Source organism: Calidris pugnax, unplaced genomic scaffold, assembly GCF_001431845.1.
Source record: "Calidris pugnax isolate Ruff unplaced genomic scaffold, ASM143184v1 scaffold219, whole genome shotgun sequence".
Taxonomy (NCBI): domain Eukaryota; kingdom Metazoa; phylum Chordata; class Aves; order Charadriiformes; family Scolopacidae; genus Calidris; species Calidris pugnax.
This window is the reverse complement of record NW_015094507.1, coordinates 7,494,826-7,518,785: the sequence shown is the minus strand read 5'-3', so window position 1 is coordinate 7,518,785 and position 23,960 is coordinate 7,494,826. Positions and strand designations below refer to the sequence as shown.

The 23,960-nt window shown below is 36.8% G+C and overlaps 1 protein-coding gene across 1 annotated transcript in view; it reads right to left on the bottom strand.

Moving 5' to 3' along the window:
- Nucleotides 1-23,960, bottom strand: part of REV3L (REV3 like, DNA directed polymerase zeta catalytic subunit) — a 114,277-nt gene that overhangs the window by 15,317 nt on the left and 75,000 nt on the right. The window contains exons 15-23 of the mRNA XM_014964432.1: nt 22,904-23,883; nt 22,492-22,574; nt 21,282-21,407; nt 19,512-19,704; nt 16,992-17,103; nt 7,291-7,406; nt 2,237-2,355; nt 1,498-1,616; nt 391-532 (exon numbers count right to left, since the gene is read on the bottom strand). Coding sequence (XP_014819918.1) covers nt 391-532; nt 1,498-1,616; nt 2,237-2,355; nt 7,291-7,406; nt 16,992-17,103; nt 19,512-19,704; nt 21,282-21,407; nt 22,492-22,574; nt 22,904-23,883 — 1,990 coding nt within the window. The remainder of the gene's footprint in view (nt 1-390; nt 533-1,497; nt 1,617-2,236; nt 2,356-7,290; nt 7,407-16,991; nt 17,104-19,511; nt 19,705-21,281; nt 21,408-22,491; nt 22,575-22,903; nt 23,884-23,960) is intronic.

Genomic DNA, 23,960 nt, shown 5'->3' with positions numbered 1-23,960 from the left:
TAATCTCATCTTTCTAAAATGTGCTCAATTGTATTTCTTAATGTGTTAAAAAGCATTCATTTTCAGACTCATCTAAGTGCGAAAAATACCAACTCAAAGGGAAAACTCACTGCTTCCAAAGTCACTAGAAGAGATTTAGTGGCGTGATTACACTTAGGGCACTCTATTTTTAAGTTATTTTTAATTTATTTTTAATTTCTGAGACTAACTGTTCAGTCCATTATTACTGCTTTTGAATTGCCTTTCTTTATGTTTCAATTCCATGTTATGCAAAACAGTCTTCTGTGACCGTACGAAGATACATATACTGTCTGAAAAGGTACTGAAGAACTAAATCAATTTGTAAAGACCGTTTTGCTTTTGTGAATTGTAAGGAAAACTAAATCTTACCTGAGAGCCTCTTGTTAATACGTGTAAGAACTGAATGCCAAAAAGTCTTGCCATTTCACTTGTTCTGTCAATCAAATCCAGTTTGTCTAACAACTGGAGATTCCCACGGACCCGGCTGACATAATGATCAACCATTTTCCACCTGCGAAAGTGAACACCTGGTTATAAACAGAATGTGCTGCTTTTCCTACTAAAAAAAAAATAATAATTTTATGATAACTTGTTACAGAACAGCAAATAAAATTTCCCCTAGGAGATTTTCACATGGCTTTTTCAAAAACGTGGCTCACATAAACATACACTTCCATATTCTAGCAATATACATAGAACGTGATGCAGCAAACTACTTTTAAGGTATATTTCAATGACATATTCTACCTGTTTTCCTTACTGCCCTAAAAGATTACTGAAACAGAAACTCAGGTTTCTCTTCATCTGTTTATTTGGGGTTTTTTTTAACCAAGTGGACTTTTGTGGAAACATCCTTCTGCATTAAGAATACCTATCTCAGTTGACCATAAATTCATAATTCTAGCACTAAACCAAGTTTCCACCTTTTTGAAAAATATTTAACTTTTACAGAAATCATATATATGCCATGAATGATGTTCAGATCAGTACTCAGTTTTGTGAATTCTTCATATCACACAATACCAAATCACTCCAAGGAACAGTGAAGCCCAGTGTGGTATGTGCCATACTATTTTGTACTATTTTTAAGCCTAGCTTGGTGGACGTGCACTGTGAAATAAAACAGAAACCTGACAGTTCATTAGAAGTCTTTCTGATGAATAGTATATGCAAAATAAAGACCTCACAGAACTTCAAAACAGTACATCTATTCAGATCTGTTGAAACTGTAAATGAAAATTTGTTTTTGGGTACTTTAAACAGAAAAATAAATGAAGATGAAATATTGGGGGTATAACTACCCAACAGAACACAGCAGAACAGCAGAGTAAATAAGCTCATGTTGCTGCATATAGACTGTCCTAGTACCTGAGCTAAACTGATTACTTCTTCCTATGCTGACCTCAGCTTATATTTATCCAATGTTAGGAATCTGGCCTTAAAAAGAACAAACAAAATGGATTAATAGAACGTTACCTGTACACATCTGCCTTATTATCAAACCAATCAGACAGAACTCGGAAAGTAAACAAAGGAAAACGTTGATGAAGAACATGAAACCCCACGTTTTCAAAAGTGTAATTCATTAGATTCACCTAGAAAAACACAGAGGACGTGTCAACATGCATGATGCCTTATACAGTCAGAGAAATCTCTACTTTTTAAAAACTATAGCAACTAAATTTATTAACATTTTATTAGTATTCCTTGTTAAAAAGCCAAATATTTATACTCAGAAGTCCTTACGTATTTACAAGTCAGGAAAGACTATCCCTCATCAATGGAAAAGAATATGTGGAATTAAGTAGATCACAAAGATCAGGTCTGAATTTGGTGAGAACAAGATTTATAAACACTGAACCATTTGAGTATTAAATGTAAGGTAATAAACAGCAAAGCAATGAGTAAGTCTGAGAGCTCAAGTATTTAGTTTAGGAAAAGCACCATGTTAGAACAGGTAAGTTGTTCTCAAAACCTACAAAGAAGTGAAAAGGAATATCATTAAGAAACATTACTTAGAGATCAGGGTTTCAGTATTTTACATTTCACATTTTAGCAACATGCAAAATCCATTCTCACAAAGTGGCAGACTGCTCTATTTGCAAAGGTGTACAAATAAAGAACAAAAAGTTACTTAAGTTACACAACTTTTAAAACTCTACAATAATTACAAAAACCCTGTAAGTCAAATACATTAACCTTTTAAAAACGTTACCTCATTTCTCATCATTCTCCAAATATTTAAAATAATTCGCCCAACAATATTTATTTCACTCATTGTATCTGACCCATATTCGTCCAGCTCAGCCGCAAATCTGTTCTCTTTCTTGTCATCTAAAGGCATTAAGAGAATATATTTAGACAAGTTATGGGACAGTCAAGACCGGATCAAGCTACCCCTCTTCCAATTTGAGCTCTCTAGAAAAATAAGAATTCATAAAGACTGTTACTGATTGCACAAGATTATTAACCAGTCTTCCACATAATCTCTAAATAAAACTCCCCCAGGTTTTAATTTTGCACACCCCGCTGAAGGGAACTCTTATATTGGTTTCATTGAAATGGTGTCCATGGCAATATATTCTCCATAGCGAAGAAACTTACACAGTCGGAATCAGGTCATGGGAGAAAAAACTCAGCACCTTTCATATATCAAAAGCAAACCCACTGCAGTGGGAGCAGGTAGACATGAGTTCTGGGTAGTACAAATGGAGACAGAAGGAAATAGGAAGGAACAAATGCAAAGGCAGAAGTAGGACTCTGAATCTTTCTGTAAGACAGCAGTGACTATAGCACAGGAAAGATACCCACTTTTGTCACCCTTAGTCTGTTTTCATGCTTTGAAATAGTGCAACACAAGAGAAGACCGTCTTTTTGGTGTAGGTTTCCTGAAACTAACTGGCCTTTTTTTCAGTCAATCTAAGGCTACAGTTTTGGTATTCTTTCCTGAATTCATAGATGTTTTTTAAAATGTACACCACAGCTTAAAATTCAATATGAAAACACAGTGTATTAGTTGATCCCCCAGTCTTGTTCCTTCATATTAGCTTAGTAGAAGAGAAAGCACTTTAAGGCAATTTCCCCACAATTCTAAATCCATACCCATTTTTCAACTGTTGGTTGTGTGCTCTGCCACTACTCATTTAGCAGATATTCCTGTACACTACTCCATTAATAAAGAGAAGAATATTTTGGACAGTGTATAGAAGCATGCTTTGCAGTAATGATCATAACTGAGCAATTAGTTCCTCAGACAGCCAGGGAGCATATTTACCCTTGAAGACAGAAGTATAGAAAAAAAATTGCCTGAAACTCTGCAGAACTGCTGTGACACAACATAATATAGGCTAACTTCTTATGTTCATCTTTCAAATGTGTATCATATCAATCAAAATATGGTTAAGAAAACATATTCTTCATTTACTGACCTTAACAATAAATCACAGAGCCTTGACAAAATTTAGCAGACCTTTCATATGCTTTATCAAAATGTTTACCAACTTTTTAACCTCCTCATTATTTCAGATTTTTAAGGGGGAAAAATAGCAATTTCTCGTTTCATGTTTGGATAGAAAAACAGCCCCACAAGCAGCAACATTTTTTTTCTTCTGCTTTTCATTTCCACATGCTGGATCTCCTGCGAAAGTGAAGAACTTACATTCCTTATTTTTATTTTTTTTTAAGTTTTTACAGTTAGTTCTACTTTCTGTAGTGCCATAGTGTCATCCTTGTTCTCTTTTGATTTGTTTAGGAGATTCCCTACATTTCTTAAGTTTGCTTTACATGTTGCTGGTAAAGAGAGGCAACAAGTATACTGTGGTCACAAAAGAGACCTGCTGCCCTGGTGAACAAGAGATTGCATGTGATCAGCATCGCAAAATTACAAAAACCTGTGGTGCTCTACAACTGGTGGGGGGAATATACCACCAGAAACATGTGAGCCTCTTTGGAAACAAAGCTGTTGAGAAGCAGAACTGGACATTCTTCCTATCTTTCAAGTGTGTGAGATGAAATAAAAAGAAGTCTCCTCTCACCCTCTGTTACCCGCTCCCTAACTTCTAGCTGGGATGCAAAGGAGGAAACAGGAGGCCACAGCGTGCACACAAAAAATGCCACTACACACAGGCACAGTACTCACTTCCCTTGTGGTGTGTCCTAATGACTTATGAAGAGTTCACTCGTAAATGGCAGAGGCAGCACCAGACAGCCAATAAAGCAAAACCAGAATGAAGTTCAGCTTTCTTTTTGTTAAGTTGGAATCACAGGAAAGGGAAGGAAAAGTACCTTCCATCTTTATTTCAATAGGAGGAAAGAGGAGCATACTGCTTGAAGGAGCATGAAGGAGCACTTCCTGTTCTGAAACTACAACTTGTGAAGAAGGAAGGGAAATATGAAGCATAGGGATTGGAAAAGCAAGGGGAACATAGATGGGGTCAAAGCCATGGACAAGGAGGCCACAAAGCAACAGAGAACACCACGCTTGTACATTTATGGCCATGCATGCAAGCCAACACTTATGACATGAAATTTTGGGAGGAGCTCATCACTGTGAACATTTCCTATCTTCCTCCTGCAGCTCAGTCAAAAAAGAATAATTACCTTACAATAACACTAGTTCTTAGAAACACTTTAAGTGTTATATATTCCACTTCTGGGTATGCATCTACCACCTGGCACAGAAACATCTGTACTGTGAATACCAGTGCTGTGGAGATCTTGCCTGTGTCCTGCATGCCCACTTGAACTTTATGTCAGATGTTGAAGGCTACAACCCTGGTTTCCTTCACTGGAACTGAACCTATGTTGTGTGGGACTTCATAGTTGTAGGAACTGTGAAATACATAGGGATGTCACCATTAAGAACCATATAGTTCTCAAAGAAATAACCCTTCTTCTTTGAGGAACTCTTCATGTGTATCCCAATTCCAGTAACTTTAACAGCAGCTTATGTCATGAAGATGGGTGCTATTGACATCTGATTTAACTGTTGATTCTGCAGCAACTACAGTGCAGACATCGCTGTCCTGTAAGACAAGAGCTGTGAGACTCAGCCTTTGAGAACAAAAGCAGAGACACATTAGTTACCCATCGCAAACTGAAGAGATTATTCAGCCATACTTCTACAGTAGAGCAGTAAACCTTTGTGATCTTTGGAGGGTTAAGAATCCTCTGATTGCAACACTCACCATTCCCCTTACCAAAGGCATTGCTAATCTTGAAGTGTAAGGTGTCAAAAGTTTTTCTGAACATCCTTCATTACATCTGAAGACTGTATGTATCCACTTGAGCCATCAGTGGAATTTAATAACAAGGTTCATGCAATCAGTTATTATTCCTGCAGAACAAATTTGATACCTTTGTGCTGAAGAAGGAAACGTGTGACCTTTGACAGCCAATTCATATTTGAACTGTCACGTGTTCCTGTTTTGAAATATTAGGTATTTAAAAATTCACTAAGCTCCAGTTGCCAACAACTTTCAATTGAAAATGCCAATTTGTTCTTATGTTTTCTTGTCCCTGGGTGGTCTCTATAACTCAGATCTTTTCTAAACAGGTCACAGGTATCAAAAACATCAAAAGATTTTGAAAGCATCAAAGGAGTGCACAAATATTCAAACCTCAATGATGGAGTGTGTGAACTTAGTTCTAAAACATCATGCTCTGCCTGCCAGACACACAGGGTACCAACGTAAGAGATGCTATTGCTATGCTGCGTAAGACCAAAGACATAGCTAGCCCAGGGTCATGTTCCATCAAGTACCTAAAACCAGGGGAAGCAGCTATTGATAATTTCTCTAGAAGTCTCCAAGGTTCTAAACATTTGCAGTTTCCTGGGCCAGACATTATTTTCACATATATAATAGTTTCCAATGGATTTTTCTTCCAAGAATTTATCTCCTCTTAAACCAACACACACTTTAAGCATTTATACTATTGTGTGGCAAGGAACTCAAGAGTTCAACAACCCAGAGGTGAAAAATCAACTCCTATTCTGTAGCTGCCATTTGCGCTTCATTTGACGATTTCTGGGTCTTGCATTGGAAGAGACCATGAACAACCAATTCATACTTCCCCCTCTGTCCCTCAAGATTTCATAGCTTTTATCTTCATTACCCAGGTTTTGTCTCTTTTGGAATCCTAACTTACTAAACACATATGGATTAGCCTTCTCATCTTTACTAGTTCTCTTATGTCCATTTTGATGGGGGAAAGGTTATGATGAGGCTAAAACTGCAGTATTTGAGGCACAAGCACACTATAGATTTTTTACATTTACATTAATTGTTTTATAATTTCCTTGCTCCATAATTCCTACCATTTGATTTGCTTTTTCAACCACTACAGAGTAACAGGATCAAATTTTTAATAGAACGATCACAGGAAAACACTTCTTATTTCATGGCTGTTTAGTTTCTGTACAGATCTTAGGCAAGAGCCCTGAAAAAAGCAGCTTTTCCAATTGTTTTTAGTTTTAAAATCACATCTCTCCCATCCACATCGTCTTGATGACTGCAAAGAGCTACAACAAATTTTTGAGACAGTTTTTAATTTTACAAAGTAATTTTGACTCTTCTCAGGTGCAACACATTTATTTAGCTGCTCACTAACTGCATTCTTCAGAAAGATAGCTTCTGTTGAGTGGCTAAGTATAGACTCCAGGCTTACCACTCTACTGGATAACTTTCCCCAGCTTTTCAAGAAAAAAGCCCAAACATCTTTTTCTGAATGTTGGGAGGAAAGCAGCAGCACTTGGGCCAGTAAAATTTGACCACAGTACAAGAACAGCTACTGAAAGCAAGGATTTTATTACAGAGCTGCTGACCATGATGAGTGCTGCTCACGAGCACCTTTGTGTCCTCGTACTCCAGCCAGAGAAACCACAAATAATGATTATGGTAGGTACCCTGGATGACATATAGATATGACTGAAGCCAAGGAGAGGCAAGAGGAGGTCTGGTAGCAGAGGCATCTCCAAGAACTGAAAACTTAACACACACGACCACTCAAAATGAGTCTAGGTTCATGGATACAGGACATACCCAGAAGTGGAATACACAAGTAACTTAAAAATTCAGAAAACAGTGAAAATCAGAATCTCATTGGTATTTCAATCTTTTTGTGTGTGTGTGTGATTATACCTATAACAACACAACAGCAACAACAAAAAAGTCCACCTGAAGAAATACTCTGCATTTGTTTTAGTAACTTATTCATATATTTCAACTTGTTTCTATTGGAACTGAACTGAAACCCTATACAATAACTTACCCGGCACACGAGAAATCATCTGGCATAAATCAACATTTAGCGCAGCAGCCCTCTGTAAGAGATAACCCCAGGAATGCATCTGGACTTCATAGCCTAACAAAATGTCTGGGTCATATCTAGAGAAGGGGTGGAAAAGGAAAATGAGCTTCACATTATTTAAGAAAATATTTTCCATGAACAGAAGACAAACAGGATTTCATTCTAATCATGTTGAGTTTGGAAAAGAAGCAGCCACAATGGGTTTCTATGAAAGCAGCATCTGGACTAGGAGACAATATTTAAAACAAACATACTTTTAGGATTTTCAATAACATTCACCTGAAAAATTTTTCAGAAGGAATATTTTCAATAGTTGGTTTGTTTGTTTTTTTTTTACATAATTCTATTATTTCAGTCTTTACAAATAAAGAACAAAACGTAGTTATAATTAGGTTTCAATGATGGAATCAGGCTGTATCGAGCATAAACTGAAACCTGGCTACCAGAGCAAGACAGCTGTGCAATGAATATAGTCCTGTCCTCAAACTTTGTTGTATTATTTTCCTTGATGAAATAAAATAGAATTTGCTACTAGGCTACCTGAATGTTTTGCAAATAACAATGTGTCACGCATACTTCAGCATAGCTTATAATAATCAGAGGACCCTTCTGTTCCTAAACGGTGACTCTTAAATATGAATTGTAACTTTCCCAGTGGAGTGACGGCTGTCAAAACTGAAACATGGAGAAAAGCAATCATATATACCAGTTCTATTTAAATACCTCTTCCTTTAATATAACTTTTTTTCTATAAGATATGCAAGAAAAACTCATTTTATGCTATATCTCATGTCAGGTGGAAAATTTGACTTGCTCAGGCATGACAAGAAGAAAAGGCAGAATTGTCTTCTGACACCGTCACTGCCATCTTCTGATCAGGCTCAGAGAAGACTTGACTAGACAGAAGGACAAACAAGGTGGCTTCAAAGTCAAAGCACAGGCAGCAGTTAGCTCAGATTGATACAATAAAGTAGAAGATTCTAAAGTAAGGTTTTGATTTCTAGCATTCTAAAGAGAGTAAAAGAACTAGCACTTAGGATTAGGGGGGTATTTTGCTATCTGCTGTTAATGACGAATGATTCTTTGGTTTTGGAGACAAGAAATGATCATCAGGAATGGAAGTAGTAAACTTAAACATTTTGGAAGCCTGTTCTACCAGTGGTACAAAACCAAAGCAACTTGGAACAATTTACAGACAAGTGAATGAAGCTAGCCCACACTTCTTTCCAGCAGCAGAATCACTGTCAAAGAGAGTTATGACAACTTGCTGTTCCGCACAACATACAATGTTTGCCAACTGAGGTTCCAAAATTATGAATAGCTCCACCTAAGCTCTGAAATAAAAAGGAATTATGTAATGGTTTGTACAGTCATAGAATAAATGTTAAAAAAATTAACATTTTTCACTTAAAATCTTGCAGCTAAACTATCCTGGTCCTAGCATATTGCAAAACACCACTGATTATTTAAAATGAAGGAAAATCTTACAGAAGTACTAATTTACATTCATATTTGAAAACTAGTTTCACATAATTCAAAATGGAAAATAGTTGCAGATTTTACGCAGGGTGAAACATTATGCAGATGAGTTCCATGACAGGTGGAAATGTGAACGAGAAACTTGTGAAGAACTGCTTATGTGGTACATAAAACAATATTCATTATGCCAGGAATTTGATTGCTCTTTTAAGCCGGTTCTGAACAGAAATAAGCATCTTGTTCGGAAGCCACAAGTTGCCATAACTATATTAGCAACTAGCACCTGTGACAAAGGACAGTTGCTTTGGGTTTTTCCTTGCCCAAGTAGTCAATTACCTCCCTCACTTCCTACTTAAATGAATTTTAGTGGGCTATTACATTACTACTGCAAATATCCCTATTTGTATTGCAACTGAATACAACATTTCATCAATTCTTGACTTAATCTAACTATTCTCTTTCAAGTAATGAATAGAACAACCTCTGTAAACCATCTGCATATAATCTCAAAAATTGTTTCTCTAGTATCCTTCAGATGGGAAGATTTTTTATAGGACAAGACATAAACCACTTCAGTTTATGGTATTTCCTATACATGCATTTTCTTATATAAATAAATTGTATCTAATTTAAATATTACATATTTTACACACTTTTTTTGTAAATTCACAGGTAGATTGGAAAGTTTATCACTCAGAAGATTTTTTTAAAAATCAGCATGCCGGTTTTGAACTCAGTCTTGCCTGTACAGGCCATTAGGGATTGCCTATAATAGCACATTACTGAGTCATAGGGTATCACTTTACACTGCGTTACTTACTCTGCTTTTCCTTCCCAACTGACTCTGCACATGCATTAACGGGAGGGTCTAATTTCAACTAATTTTGGCATCTCAAGTTTTCTAAACTGGTCTCTTTATTGTCATTTAAAAAAACAGGCCTCTTTGGGTGAACTATTCCTTATATTTCAGCCACCTCTTGCAGAACGAGATTTTGTTCTTTCCATTTAACAGACATAGTGATGAAGGTATCTACTTAAAGACACTGACAATGAAATATAGATGTCTAGTTTCAGTCAGACTCTCATACAAAGCTATGGAAAATCAAGGCAGAGTACCTAGTAACGGTGAAATCCATCCTACTGTAAATTCCCTGTAAACACAGTCCCCTCAGTCTCAGTTTCCTATATTTAAAACTTGGATCCAAGCAGTATCATTCTGAAAACATGAGAAACTATAAACATACTACCAGCAACTGAGTTGCTCAGATACTGTACTGTTACACATATATGTATTTTGTATGTATATGTGTATGCATTCACAATATATATGCACAAAGGACTGTAATTAGTATTAACAAATTTATGGATGATTAGGTATTTCCTTAACTTTAAAATAATTTTTGGTTAAGTGTATCTCCAAATTACCTTTGAAGGAAAAAACAAAGATTACATTCAAGTAGAAGTCCTTCATACCGAACAACACTCAGGACCCCAAACTCCTGCACTACAGCATTCATAAGGTCTACCTGGAACAGGTTTAACAGGCCCATCAGATTTCTTGCACCTAACATGAGGTGCTGCTGTTTCTTGCTTCTTATTCCCTTGCTGATCAACTCTGTCTCAGAAGTGTCCTCTCCTGCAGCTCAGTCCCATGTACCAGCTGTACCAATGGACCAGTGCATCATTTGTTGAGATCTCCTGTGGTACTCCTTTTGCTATTAGAGAGGAGGAGATGCCTGGAGCTAAAAGATGACATTACTCCAGATGGGAAAAAGAACAGGTAAACCCAGGGTTTATCTGATGTTAGCTCAACTGAAGTGTGTCTCTCTCTTGCTTTCTCTCTCCTCAAGTGGTACCACAAAGACGACAAACTGTGAGCTAAGGAGAGGACAAGTTATATATTTTTCATCCTCCCTTCTCACAATTCTTACAGTATACTAACCAGTATAACTTCATCATCAGTTTAAGCTGTTTTATTAAAAGAAGTTGTAATGAGACCAGCTTTTACACCTGCAAGAAACTAGTAAGTTGTAATACTGATATTTGAAAGCTACTGGCTAGGACTAACATGACAGGAGTAAGAGGTGTGCCTGCCAACATAGTGCTCTTTTGTTAAAAGGATGGGTGCTGATACTGCTTTGCATGCTGTTGCCAGTCTCTCTGCAAAGATGAAAAGCAGCATTTAAACTGGCACAATTTAAAGACGACAGCATTAGCATTCAACTCATACACGCTGCAGAGAGAAGAAATGCGATTATTTTCCTTTCTAGCTAAATTGTATGTGCTGTTATGCCATCTCTTCCTCTTTCTCATTTGATAATTTCGTGAATGAATACTAAAGCTCCCAGTTATACCTTCCCTTCTCTTATGTGTCTGCTTTTCCTGACTTATTTTTCTTCTAGCTAAAATTAAGAGAAAAAGGGAGGGGTAAAAATTCAGCCAGACCTATGATACAGACATAAAGAGTAACTGTGCATGGGAGCAGAATATTTGGTGACTCAAATACACAACTGAAATATCTGAAAACATTTTTCCAGCTTGCTTTAGACAATAAAAATGCATAAAGTTGATACTGCACATTAAATAAAGATTTATATAGGAGAACGCCACAGAAGATGATACTGGCCTGGGAAAAGAAGGTTAGATTAACACACCTCTATTTTAAAAAGAAAACATTGCTAGAGCATTTACAGAAGAACAAATATAATGCATTGTGTCCAATAAAAAATTGATTAGCATCATACTTTAAAAGAAAAAGGTTATACAAAATATTTAGGTATTGACATTTAAATAATTTATGAACGTTTTATCCCCACAATCTTTAAGAAAAACCTTATAACATTATAGTTAGGCTTTATACTTTTATCAGAAACTAATTGCGTGGGGACAAATATCTGTGGGTGACTGGGAAGTCTCAAGTAGCATTGAATCTACTACTTTTTTTCAAGCCCGTGCTGTTTCCACATCCTCTGTGTGTCACAAAGATGAGGACTATGCATTCCTACATGAATTCCCCAAATTTTCCTTCACTCATGCCTGCGGGACCAGGCCTTTTCCACTACCTGGTAGTATCTCTGCTTACAGAAGTGCGGCACAATTTGCCTTCAAAGTGAGGAAGAGGCCCAGACACTTAATTTCTCTTTCATGGGAATCCACTGCTCCATCAGGCTTGGACATCTCTAGTTTTCCCACGTTTTTTAAATCTCCAGGACAAATATTCTTGTAGCATTCCATTCCTCCTCCTTAACCAGCCACTTTCCTGCATTTTGTACTGACTGGTTTAGGGAGCTATATGAACGTGTTTACTCTTTCTTTCTACCTTCAGGTTCAGACAGAGAGGCGGTTCTGTTTTACTTTTTAAGCAGACAGATTCTTCCTATTTTTCTCCCAACTCATTGCAGCTGACACCTTATGATAAAGGCAAGGTCTATTCAAGAAAACTGTCCAGGCAGCGTGAAAGAATCCTTTAGTGCAGCAAAATAGGTACAGGCTCCATTTCAAGAAAAAAATAGTTAATTTTCCCTACGACAACTCCAAAGAGCCTACAACTTAGCTTTCTGTGCTTGTAAACAGAATGGGAAGGAGGTTGTTTCTCAGCTGCTTTATGCCAGTTTTGAGCTGAAGTTCAATTTTTTTTGTTTACAGCCAGAGGACAGCTTACCAAAAAAGGGAAAATTGGCCCTAGGTAGGTGAAGCTTCCTCTCAAACTCTAAGACGATTGTCAGGGTACCAAGAACCACTTTAATTACGCTTTTCTTTATTGTAAATCCATACTGCTTTTTCTTCCCTGCCTCCTCCAAACTCACCTCTATGGCTCTTGCTTTCAAATTGTTCCCTGCTTTTCAACTCTGAAGCAGCTCAATATTTCAATACTTTTTAGAAATGAAGAAAATTCAAATTCCCTTTAAAATTATGTGTTTTCTTTTAGCTGTCCCTACATAGATTTTGGTACTCACACTTGTAAGTACTACCATTTCACAGCTGAATCACTCTCAGTAATAATGTCCAAGAAATAAAGGTGCTTATTCCTCTCAAGATTTGGAGAAATCTGTTGGTTGTCAGCAGAGATGAAATCACAGATCACAATTCCAGAGAAACAACCAGGTCTTCTTGTGGTCTACAGACCTCAAGATGACTTATTTTCATTTGCCTGCTGCCCTGAGTTAATCAGAGACAACACTTACTAGTTTCACAGAAGAACATTTAACCTGGTATTTACTTTACAGACATCTAGGTGGAAACGTGTTAATGCAACTCTGGTCACTGAGATCTTGCACACACTGAACAACTTCACAGTGAAGGTATAACTGAATCCAACTTCAGCTCATCAATTCCAGTGAACTTTCTGGAGCAATACTCATCTTCAGTGAACATGTAACAGAGTAGCTTTAGCTCTGCTATAAGAAAGTAGATTTGGGAAACACTCTTCAGTGTAACAAAAGGCAAGTGGTGCAGCCCAAGAATAAAACACTATCAAGCATTAAAACGTAAGTAATTTATCACTCTCTGCTTCAGCACCTGTCTACTTCAATATCAACCAGCACATTATAAAGACTATTTGCGTTGACACTGTGTCATTTGTTCAAAGACAAAATGCTTGCACATTTCTGATGGAAAAAGAGACTGATGAGCTGAGAGTATTGCAGGAAGTGATACATTTCCCAGAAATCACTTTTCCCTCATCGATGTGCTGGGAACAGTGCTCAAGAATTCCCTACTGTGCTCTTTCAGAGTTTACACCTATTTACATCACAAAAAGTGACAGAATCAACTATTTCTTATTTTCAATAGCCAGAATAGAATAAAAACAAAAGGCCTAAGCGGAGGAGTAGAAGGCTGAAACTTGAAACATTTGTTTCACAATTTCACATATACAAAATAAGAGCAAGACTTAGGCCAACTACTAAGAGAATGACTAGAAATGGGAACAGGAATTCTTCAATTGGACTGCATAAGACACTCCCTCCCATAGCTGAAGTCCCCTCTGTTCCGTGAGCCAACAAGTTAATAAAGTCTGTTCCTGGTACTGACGATTAATCAAGACTGAATTTCATTGTGCCAGGAATCTGGAATGTCCCTCTTTCACCCTTCCCTCTGGCAGCCAAAGAGGCCAAGAACATGAATCAAAAGCAAGCTGCAGTCATGCTGGGCACACTATTTGGTTACAAGAACGTACTATTCTCTAGCCTGATGCATACATCAGTATATAAGATACTGATATCATCCTCTGCTGATAAATTAAGGTGATTTTGAATTTTGCTCCATGAACCCCAAGTGGTAATGCTTCTTAAACATAGTCCAATTGTTTTCCTTCTCTCATCTATCAGACCTACTATTAAGTGCTCTACCAGAACAATTAGAGTTCCTAGCTTGTGATGGAAAAAATAACACTAAGAACAGCAACAGAAGACTGTTTAAAAAATAATTCCTCATGCTGAAAATTTTCATTAAAGGTGCTTGTTTGTTCATTCCCCATTGAGGAAGATTTTTGCAGTCCACTACTTTTTAATCAAATAATTTTAACATAGTTTTTCTTTCAGTTAAAGATACTCAGGGCATAAACGCTTGTGCTTAAGAAATTTAAAACATTTACTCCAGCAAAATTAATTATTCTGTTTTGCCTAAGCTACAAAAAACAAAGGGAGGAAAGAGCTTCAAACTGTAGATGTGGTCCAAGTTTTAAAAATATCTTTGAGAGTTCGGCAGAAATCTGATTCTTTCAGTGATATTGCATAGAGGGGGCAGGGCAGTAGACTAAGATGATGACAGCGGTTTGCCTCTCCATTAACAGATGAAATCTTTTATCTTCCAGGAATACAAGTTAACTAACTCAATCTTTGAAGATAAGCTGTTGAGTCAAAAAGGCATGCTAGCATAGTATTGAAAGAGAAGATCTCTTAAGAAGAGATTTCTCAGTCAGCAACCTGATGATTAGCACATTCCATCTTGAAGTACTATAAAAATTGCACAATATTTTTCATTCTGTAATGCCTTCAATATGTACAGATGTAGACTTCTTCTGTTCTTCACTGATAAATATATATTCCAACTGCTGAGTTCTCTCTCCCATACTCTTTATTTACTGTCACTTTTAAAACTGGTAGAAAATTCTTCATTAACTGGTAGCTTCTCATTTTCAGTAATTTTCCTAAGTTTGATGGAGCACTAGATTTCCAAGAAAGAGAAAAATAAAATTATGTTCCTTACCTGAATTTTGTCTTCTCTGAACAGGGATCTGCTGCTCTGTCAGGACCCACCCTGTGCTGGTTGCATTCAGCAACTCTTTTTGTATTCTGGCTTCATGAGGTTGGTCAATGTCTTTCTCATCAGAGGTTTTCTGGTTGGAGAGAGAAAGAATTGCAAATGTACTCTGCCTAGTACACATTTTTTCTTGTGCCTCTATTCCAGCAGGGTGACTCATAGTTTAAATCTGTTTATTTTTCCTTGCAATTTTACAGCTTTGCACCTCTGACAGTAGGGCCTGGAGAGACGTCTGTGGTTCCACCTACTCACCAGTCGAGAAGGCTACCAAACAGGCTTCCCAGTCTTGGTGGAGGTGGGGAAAACTGGCAGTTTTCCAAATTTGATGGAGCAGGGGATTTCCATTCAGAGAAGACAAAACTAGTGAAAGAAACTGATTTTTCAACTACCACTTATTTTAATCTATCCACAGAAGTTTCAGTATCATGTAGGGTTTTTTCTGTCTTGCATCAGAGTCCCTAGAAAAATTCTTCCCATCTGAGGATTTTCTATAGCTTTCAGCACTGTTAATATCTACTATTCTGAGAACTTCAGAGAGAGATGTATAGCAAATTCTGGGATTAAACAGGAAAGGTTGTATGTTAAAGAAGGTTACTTATATGGATGATCAGTTTCAAGACTGTAACTCAGCTGCTTAAGAGGATCTGAATGTTCTTGCTGTCAGAGAAAAGGAAAAGCAAAAGGTATTTTTATTTGAAAGACCACCATGTTTGTCCACTCTAGAAATAAGCCTTCAAGGGAAACAACAACAACAAAAATCAGTATTTGAGAGACTGGCAAGGGTTGAAGAAACTAAATCTGCTGTACCAAGCCTGAAAAATAAAAGCAGAACGTACAGATATGCTACCTTTTTACAATATTCACTACTTCCTGGAAAAGAGTTCTTTCATCAGTAGCGTAACTGACTTCTAGTCCTGTAACTCCAGATCTTGTGAGCAAGGGGGCATGGTCTCTGCATTTTCCTAAGTTTGATGGAGCACTAGATTTCCAAGAAAGAGAAAAATAAAATTATGTTCCTTACCTGAATTTTGTCTTCTCTGAACAGGGATCTGCTGCTCTGTCAGGACCCACCCTGTGCTGGTTGCATTCAGCAACTCTTTTTGTATTCTGGCTTCATGAGGTTGGTCAATGTCTTTCTCATCAGAGGTTTTCTGGTTGGAGAGAGAAAGAATTGCAAATGTACTCTGCCTAGTACACATTTTTTCTTGTGCCTCTATTCCAGCAGGGTGACTCATAGTTTAAATCTGTTTATTTTTCCTTGCAATTTTACAGCTTTGCACCTCTGACAGTAGGGCCTGGAGAGACGTCTGTGGTTCCACCTACTCACCAGTCGAGAAGGCTACCAAACAGGCTTCCCAGTCTTGGTGGAGGTGGGGAAAACTGGCAGTTTTCCAAATTTGATGGAGCAGGGGATTTCCATTCAGAGAAGACAAAACTAGTGAAAGAAACTGATTTTTCAACTACCACTTATTTTAATCTATCCACAGAAGTTTCAGTATCATGTAGGGTTTTTTCTGTCTTGCATCAGAGTCCCTAGAAAAATTCTTCCCATCTGAGGATTTTCTATAGCTTTCAGCACTGTTAATATCTACTATTCTGAGAACTTCAGAGAGAGATGTATAGCAAATTCTGGGATTAAACAGGAAAGGTTGTATGTTAAAGAAGGTTACTTATATGGATGATCAGTTTCAAGACTGTAACTCAGCTGCTTAAGAGGATCTGAATGTTCTTGCTGTCAGAGAAAAGGAAAAGCAAAAGGTATTTTTATTTGAAAGACCACCATGTTTGTCCACTCTAGAAATAAGCCTTCAAGGGAAACAACAACAACAAAAATCAGTATTTGAGAGACTGGCAAGGGTTGAAGAAACTAAATCTGCTGTACCAAGCCTGAAAAATAAAAGCAGAACGTACAGATATGCTACCTTTTTACAATATTCACTACTTCCTGGAAAAGAGTTCTTTCATCAGTAGCGTAACTGACTTCTAGTCCTGTAACTCCAGATCTTGTGAGCAAGGGGGCATGGTCTCTGCTGCCTAGAAAATAAAGTGAAAAAAAAAAAATCATTACCATTTAGAAGGAATTACATGACTTCAGTCAACAATGTTGCTTTAGAATAAAACATACAGCTGAAAAGAAGGATGGAATACAACCTATTTTTAACTTTAATACTAATTATTATCACAATTAATTCCATGGGTTTATTTCGTTCCTCTTGGGTGTACAAGTTTGTTCTTTTCACTTTGTAAAATTCTACCATAGTGGTAATATTGCACAAATTGTCAGATATAAATCAATTTGATTAAAGAGAAATGTCACCATTTTACATGTACAAAAGTCCAGCTATTAGAAAATTATTTTTGAATATGAAATATTAAAGGACCATATGACAGCTCACTCAGTGTTTTCATGCAAAATATGTATTTTAATTGCTAGGTTAGAGTAGTGCTTTGTAAAATGCTTTGAAGAATGAAACTATTACATAACAGTACAGTTCTTTTTCAGTACACTTTTTAAAAAACACTGCTAAGTTACTAATAGAAATGGAAAATCACGAGCAATTGTTCACTTAAGTGCACATTGAGAGTTTCTACATTGATAATGTGTGCATAATAGCTAAATTCATATGCATGCAGGAGCTCAGCATTTGCCTTCTATATGAAAAAAACCTCTTTAAACAAATAACATGCAACACTGTCTTTTCATTTTCTCTATACAACAGACAGCAGTATCTTTGATTAAGGCAGCAAACTGTTTTTAAAAGGCATTCTACTTTGACACGCTCTTAAAATCTTGAGAATTAAAAAAAGTGTGCTTTCAGAAACAGATGTTAAGATGAGTAATGTAGCCTACAAAGTAATAATAAAAAAAAAAGGGGGGGGGAGGTGTATCTCAATGTCAAGTCACTCTACATGGAACTCAAAAAGTTCTAGTTCTAACCAAGAAAATACTGACAGCACACATCAATTAAAGCAAGAAATGTCACAATAACATTTAAACATATAATTTTATTTCTAACAAAAACAGATGAAAACCTTTGATTTTTCTAAATATTATTGGACCTCTTTACAGAGAGCTTTTTCTTGATAATTTATCAGTGGCACACACCTAAGGAGCCATAGTGGCTATACTGTGGAAAATCTCACTTAGTAAGGTAATGGAGATAATTTTTTTAAAGATAGTAACAAGCACATAATAGTAGAATAAACTTCACTAAGAATAATAAAAACTTAGCTTAACATGATATAGTATCTACAATACTTTGGAAAATAAACTGGTAAAAGAAGGAGCTGTTGCCTTAATGTTAAATTAATTTTTGGTAGGATTTTGGCCGCACTTAAATTTTAGACAGTATTTTGTGGTTTAATACACGTTCACAGTGCCAAAGAAACCCTGAAAGAAAAGAGGACTTTTATTTTGGGTTTGGGTTTTTTTTTACTAGCCTAAACCAGTGGTACTCAACCTTTAACAGCTGGAGAGCCACTTTTTATTAAATGGAGTTGTAGAGCACCATAAAAATCAAGTATCAACAGTGTGATTTTTTGTTTTTTCATCATGACACTTCAATGTGTGATGATGCTGCCTCAACATCATCACATATTGATACATCACGACATGACACATCAGCATCCTCTCTCCCAGCAGCATTCTGTCTTCAACCCCTTCTGGCTGCTAGGAAGGAGTGGGGTGGAGGGGTGCAAGGGGCAAAAGGGCGAGTTTTTCCCCATTCTGCCCCACGGCTGCTGGGTGGGAGGTGATCTCTACTCTTACCTGTGGGGGGATCCCAGCAGCTCCTTTTCTTTCCCCCTATGGGAGGGGGAACTTCAGCGACTCCCACACTGCTGGTCCATTTGCTCAGTGCTCCCCGCGCTGCCTGATAGAGTGGAGCGCCGATCAGACGCCTACATTGCGAGAGCCGCCTGTAGGGCCATGAAGAGCCACATCCGGCTCTAGAGCCACAGGTTGAGTATCACTGGTCTAAACAAAGCCAAAAAGGTACAATAGAATAAGGGCCCCTGTTTAGATCCTAAAAGGATCAGATAAAACCACAAAAATAACCCTTAAGTAAAATATAAAACATACTGTCTTGCTTTTAACATTTTCTACTTGTAGCTTTCCAGCAACTCGAGTAGGAAACTAAAGGCAGGTTTTCCTATTTATACTTTTAGAACACTGCAGGAGCTTGTCCACAATTATGCAAACATAGATATTTTGCACATGTGTATGTTATCTGTGGTTTGCAGCCCATGCAATAGTTCTTTGGAAGATATAAGCAGGAAAACTCTCTCTATGTTTAATATGGCCATTCATCCAACAGTCAACAAGACAAAATTAAATGAGCTAAATAGTAATATAGATACTCGATTATATTTTGCTTGCTACTGTTTGATTACTATGAAATAAGCATTTTTGTAAAATATGTTAAGAAAAAAGAAATAGGAACCTTGGCTTGAGAGTGTCCTGTCTCTATCAATCACTATAGCACCAGTGATTTCTTTTTTATCAGTATTTGGCAGTGCTGTGTCTGACGAGATGCAATAGAATAAAGCACAGATCGGGTCAAACTCTGGGTCTGGTTCCAAATCTCGTCTGGTTCGAGCATGTAACTCCATACTGATGAGGGTAAGGTGTTGGACCTACCAACAAATAAACACAGTAAGTTAGGATGTTTTGGAGCTTTCTTAAAAAAAAATAAGAGCAGATTATTAGTGCAAACGAACTCACTGCAGACATTTATATAGTCATATTATATTGTAACTAAGAGGTCACGTGAAAATTAATAAACAATTAAACATGCATCTCTGGATCTTGCTTTTTTGAAAAAAGCATAATCCTACCAAAAAAAAAAAGAATCACTTAATACACCTTTATACTTAATTACTAAAATGCACTCTTTGTTTCTGAATAGTATCTTCTTCTACATAAAGGAGAAAATACAAGCAAACAGAAATGCTCAACTTCAACAATTGTAAATTCTTACACTGTTTTCAAACAGCTTTAATTATCAAGCCAAATTAAGTTTCCAGACTGATCAAGAAAAAAGAATCACTGTTGGTTTTTATTTGCCTTTCCCTTCCTCACCCAAGACGTGCAAACAAGCATGAAGACCAAGTCACTTACAGGAGAATATGTAGAATACCTAACTTTCCTTTCATTTGCATTAATGAACTTCCGCATCATATTGCTACAGCTTTTTGCAGAATAGTTTGCATTAAGAAAATGCTAGTCCCTATATATTGTACAGTTTTGACTCTACAATAAATACTGTAGCATTTAATACTGTTTCAACACTATGTTGTGGCTCTGTTGTCTCACATAATACAGTTGATAATGTGAACTAATGGGCAAGTTGGAGGGATTACAAGGGTAAAATTAAAACATTTCTGAGTATGTAAACTGCCCTGGGGGCAGCCTGACATCCTCTAGATTTGCATCATAAATCACTACAGCCATCACTCAAATGAAATTTTACTATCAAGCTCTATCTCCATTTCCTGCAAAATCATTAGTTTCTTGTGGCTTCTCCTACGTCATCTACTCAGCTATAAAACTTCTATCTCCCAATGTCATCTGTAAATTGGTCAACAGCAACTTCCAAGCCATGGATGTGGTGACTGTCTGGGAGCGCCCACACGCTGGCTGGCCAGTTAGCAGCCAAACACAGCAGGAAAGTATTCACATGGCGTTCCTTTCTCCAGCACAAATTTTGTGCTTCCCAGATCCACCACTGATCTACATGAAATATGTAGAGATGCTTTCTGAGACAGGTACCATTTTGTTAAATGTAGTAGAAACTGGCCAAGAGGTTCAGAATGTAACATGTAGAGATACAGGAGGGCCCAGCTGAATAAAGCCAGATGCCTTGTTTCTTAATGAAACAATCCATGACAGTTACGCACAATTAGTTTTTCCAGTAATGTTTTTATACAAAACTTACTATTTTTTCCTTCTGATCTTCCCCTTATTTTTATTTTTTAAAGGAAAGTTTACCATCTTATTAACAAAAATACCATGAAATTTAGTTTAATATTATTAAAGGAACTGGGAGATCAAGCTGAAAGTAGCAGAGCAATTACTTAAAGCTGCAGACATCACACACTGATTAATTTTAAGTTAGGCAGGGATTAAGGAGGAAAATATTTTTAAATTCAGCCATTATAAAACTGGTAAGATAAACTATCATTTTATAAAATAACATGTAAAAATAAGTTACCTCATGCAAAGATTTTGCTTCCTGCAGGTTTTCCACACTGACTTTAAAACCATAAGTGTTATTTAAAGATGGTCCTTCAATCTGAGAAGTTTCTTTCTTTGGAGCACCAAGAGCAGCAAATTGATTCTTATTGGGTGGGGGAGAACAGAAAAAAAGCACAATATAATACTGAAAATCTATAGGTTGTGAAACTCATATGCAATATTAAATACAAATTTATCAATGAAAATGCAAATGCTACACTACAATATTTAAAAAAAAAAGTTTTCACTATCTCCTCATGTCATTTATCAACAGAGGAACAACTGTTGTGTCTTTCTGCCTTTTTTAGGAGTAATTTTAATGAAAATTCACAGTAAAGCAAGAGGCAGTTTGAAATACTTAAAAAAACCCAAACAAACTCAAAAAAACCCCCAAACCCCACATATTGGCTTTCTTAGGAGCTTGAGGACAGGAGAACCAGTGAATCTCTATTCTCTCTTGAGCAACAATTCATCAAAAACCTCTGTTTCAGTCACCACTTTTTAAGGCACTGAATTAAATGTATACTCAAGTACTCATTTGAACTGGGTGAAAAGTTTTGAGAACAAAACACAAGACTATTGGGTCATTTTGGTAATGCACCTACTCCACTGCTCCTTTACCAACATGGGGAGCAGAAACACTGTTAATGGAAAACATGTGAGTCTGATGATTTTATGTGATCCATTCCCTTTCTACTCAGTCAAATACCAGTGCCATTTACCACTTATGTTGTTTTCAGAAAATGCTTAGAACATTGTCTGAAAACTAATATGTACACAGACACGTAAATATACATGTCTCTGTGTGTGTGTTTATATACACACATATATGTAAAAGGAAAATCACGACAAAACTTAAAAATGATGTAACCAAAAGAGCAAAACAACAACCTTACAACGGTGTCTCTTTAGTGTTTCATTAGTGTCTCACTACCCTAAAACACAGAACATACTTTCAATACCCAGCTTTTTCCCCTCAAATTTTTCCCTGCAAATTAAAGTGATTTCTTCTTCCTAACTTTGAATGTACACTGATTCTACAGCAATTATACTCTACCATTTTAAATGTATTTTCAACCTCTTAAGAGCAAAAGAAAAAAACACAGGAGAACACAGAAGAAAAAGAGGATGGAAATGCGTATTTGTGGCGTAATAAAAATTCATCTGTACGTAAAATCTTAATTTACCTTCATTTGTGTGGTGAGAAGTACTCTTCGAAGACCATCAGTATTATTTCCTCTCTTGTGGCTCAGTTTCTGGGCTTTTGATTCTGTAAACACATATGAGTGTAAAACTTTTTAGCCTCAGTAATATTGTCTAAACATTAAACAACACGCTGTAAACAACCGGAGGGATTTGGTCAACATCATAACCAAATATTATATATATAAATAACTACAACAGCAAAAGGATGTTCTGTTTCTAGATTTTTTTCCTAAGTCATATGTACTTTAACAACAACACACAATCCTTTTCCTTTCAAAACGAGTTTTAAATATATTTTTGTGGAGATATAATTCTTTTCTCATTACATCAAAAGAAATATAATATCATATTCATTTTTTTTTCTGTTTCATTAGAATTACTTAGTGGATTTACCTGTGGATAAAGGAGTAAACCCAAGAACTTCAGGTACTCCATCTTGATTTTTCCTCTGCACAATGGGTGTACTATGCAGGCAAATACATTCAGAATTTCCAGGGTCTTCATTAGCTGGAAATGGAGATGTCTCAAAGGATGTCCTAACAGCCTCTTGGGTGGATGGAGAGTTTTGTGCACTTCCAGCAGATACTACATCATTTCCTTCCACAAGAGACAAAATAACATCCTGACTTTTCCACTCTGCATCTTCTGAATTGCACTGCTTGGGATCTGGGGATGCTACTTGCTGCCAAGGAGGAAGTACTGGTGAATCTGGTGAACTGTAATTGACATAATAATCTTCCTCCTCCTCCTCTTTATCGTGTTCTAGTGTTGAATTAGTAAGTGTCTTGATTTCAGGTGGAGTTTTGCTAGAGTCTACCTCATTTTTAGTATTTATAGAAGTTCCTAGAGTGCTTATAGACTTATCACAGGTTTCCTTGGTTTGTGTTTTCGTAGTTTCTGCCACAGAAGCAGAATTCTTTGTAGGCACAATAGGTCTTTCATCTTCCAGGGTTGATAAATTTAAATCCTTAGCTGCTTTTACTACTTCTATAGATTTCTCTTCAGGCGATACTGCAGAGCTGAAATTCTCAGCTACCTTTTCCAGCTCAGCAGGATGATTCTTAGGCAATTTCTTGACATGTTCATACTCTTCTTTGGCATGAAGCCATATCTGAACTTGCTGTTGGCTTGGAGCACACTTGCATGGCATTATGACTATTTTTTTGTCTTCGCTAGTTTTATGGCTATTACTTTCTCTTTTGTTAATACTAGAGTGACCATAACGGGGAGGAGATCCTGGTCTAGGACTTTCTGTCATTGCTGAAAATGCAGTCTTCCAAAGACGTAGACCTTCTAATGAGAAGTCTCCCTCAAACTCAAGCAGGTCATTTGGAAGTCTAGTTTCCACTGTGAGAAGCCGTCCTCCAATCTCCCTGTGAAGAAGATAGTCTGAATTACTGTTTTGCTCTAAGCTGCATTGCAGTCAGCCCTCAAGGTGATATACAAGCAG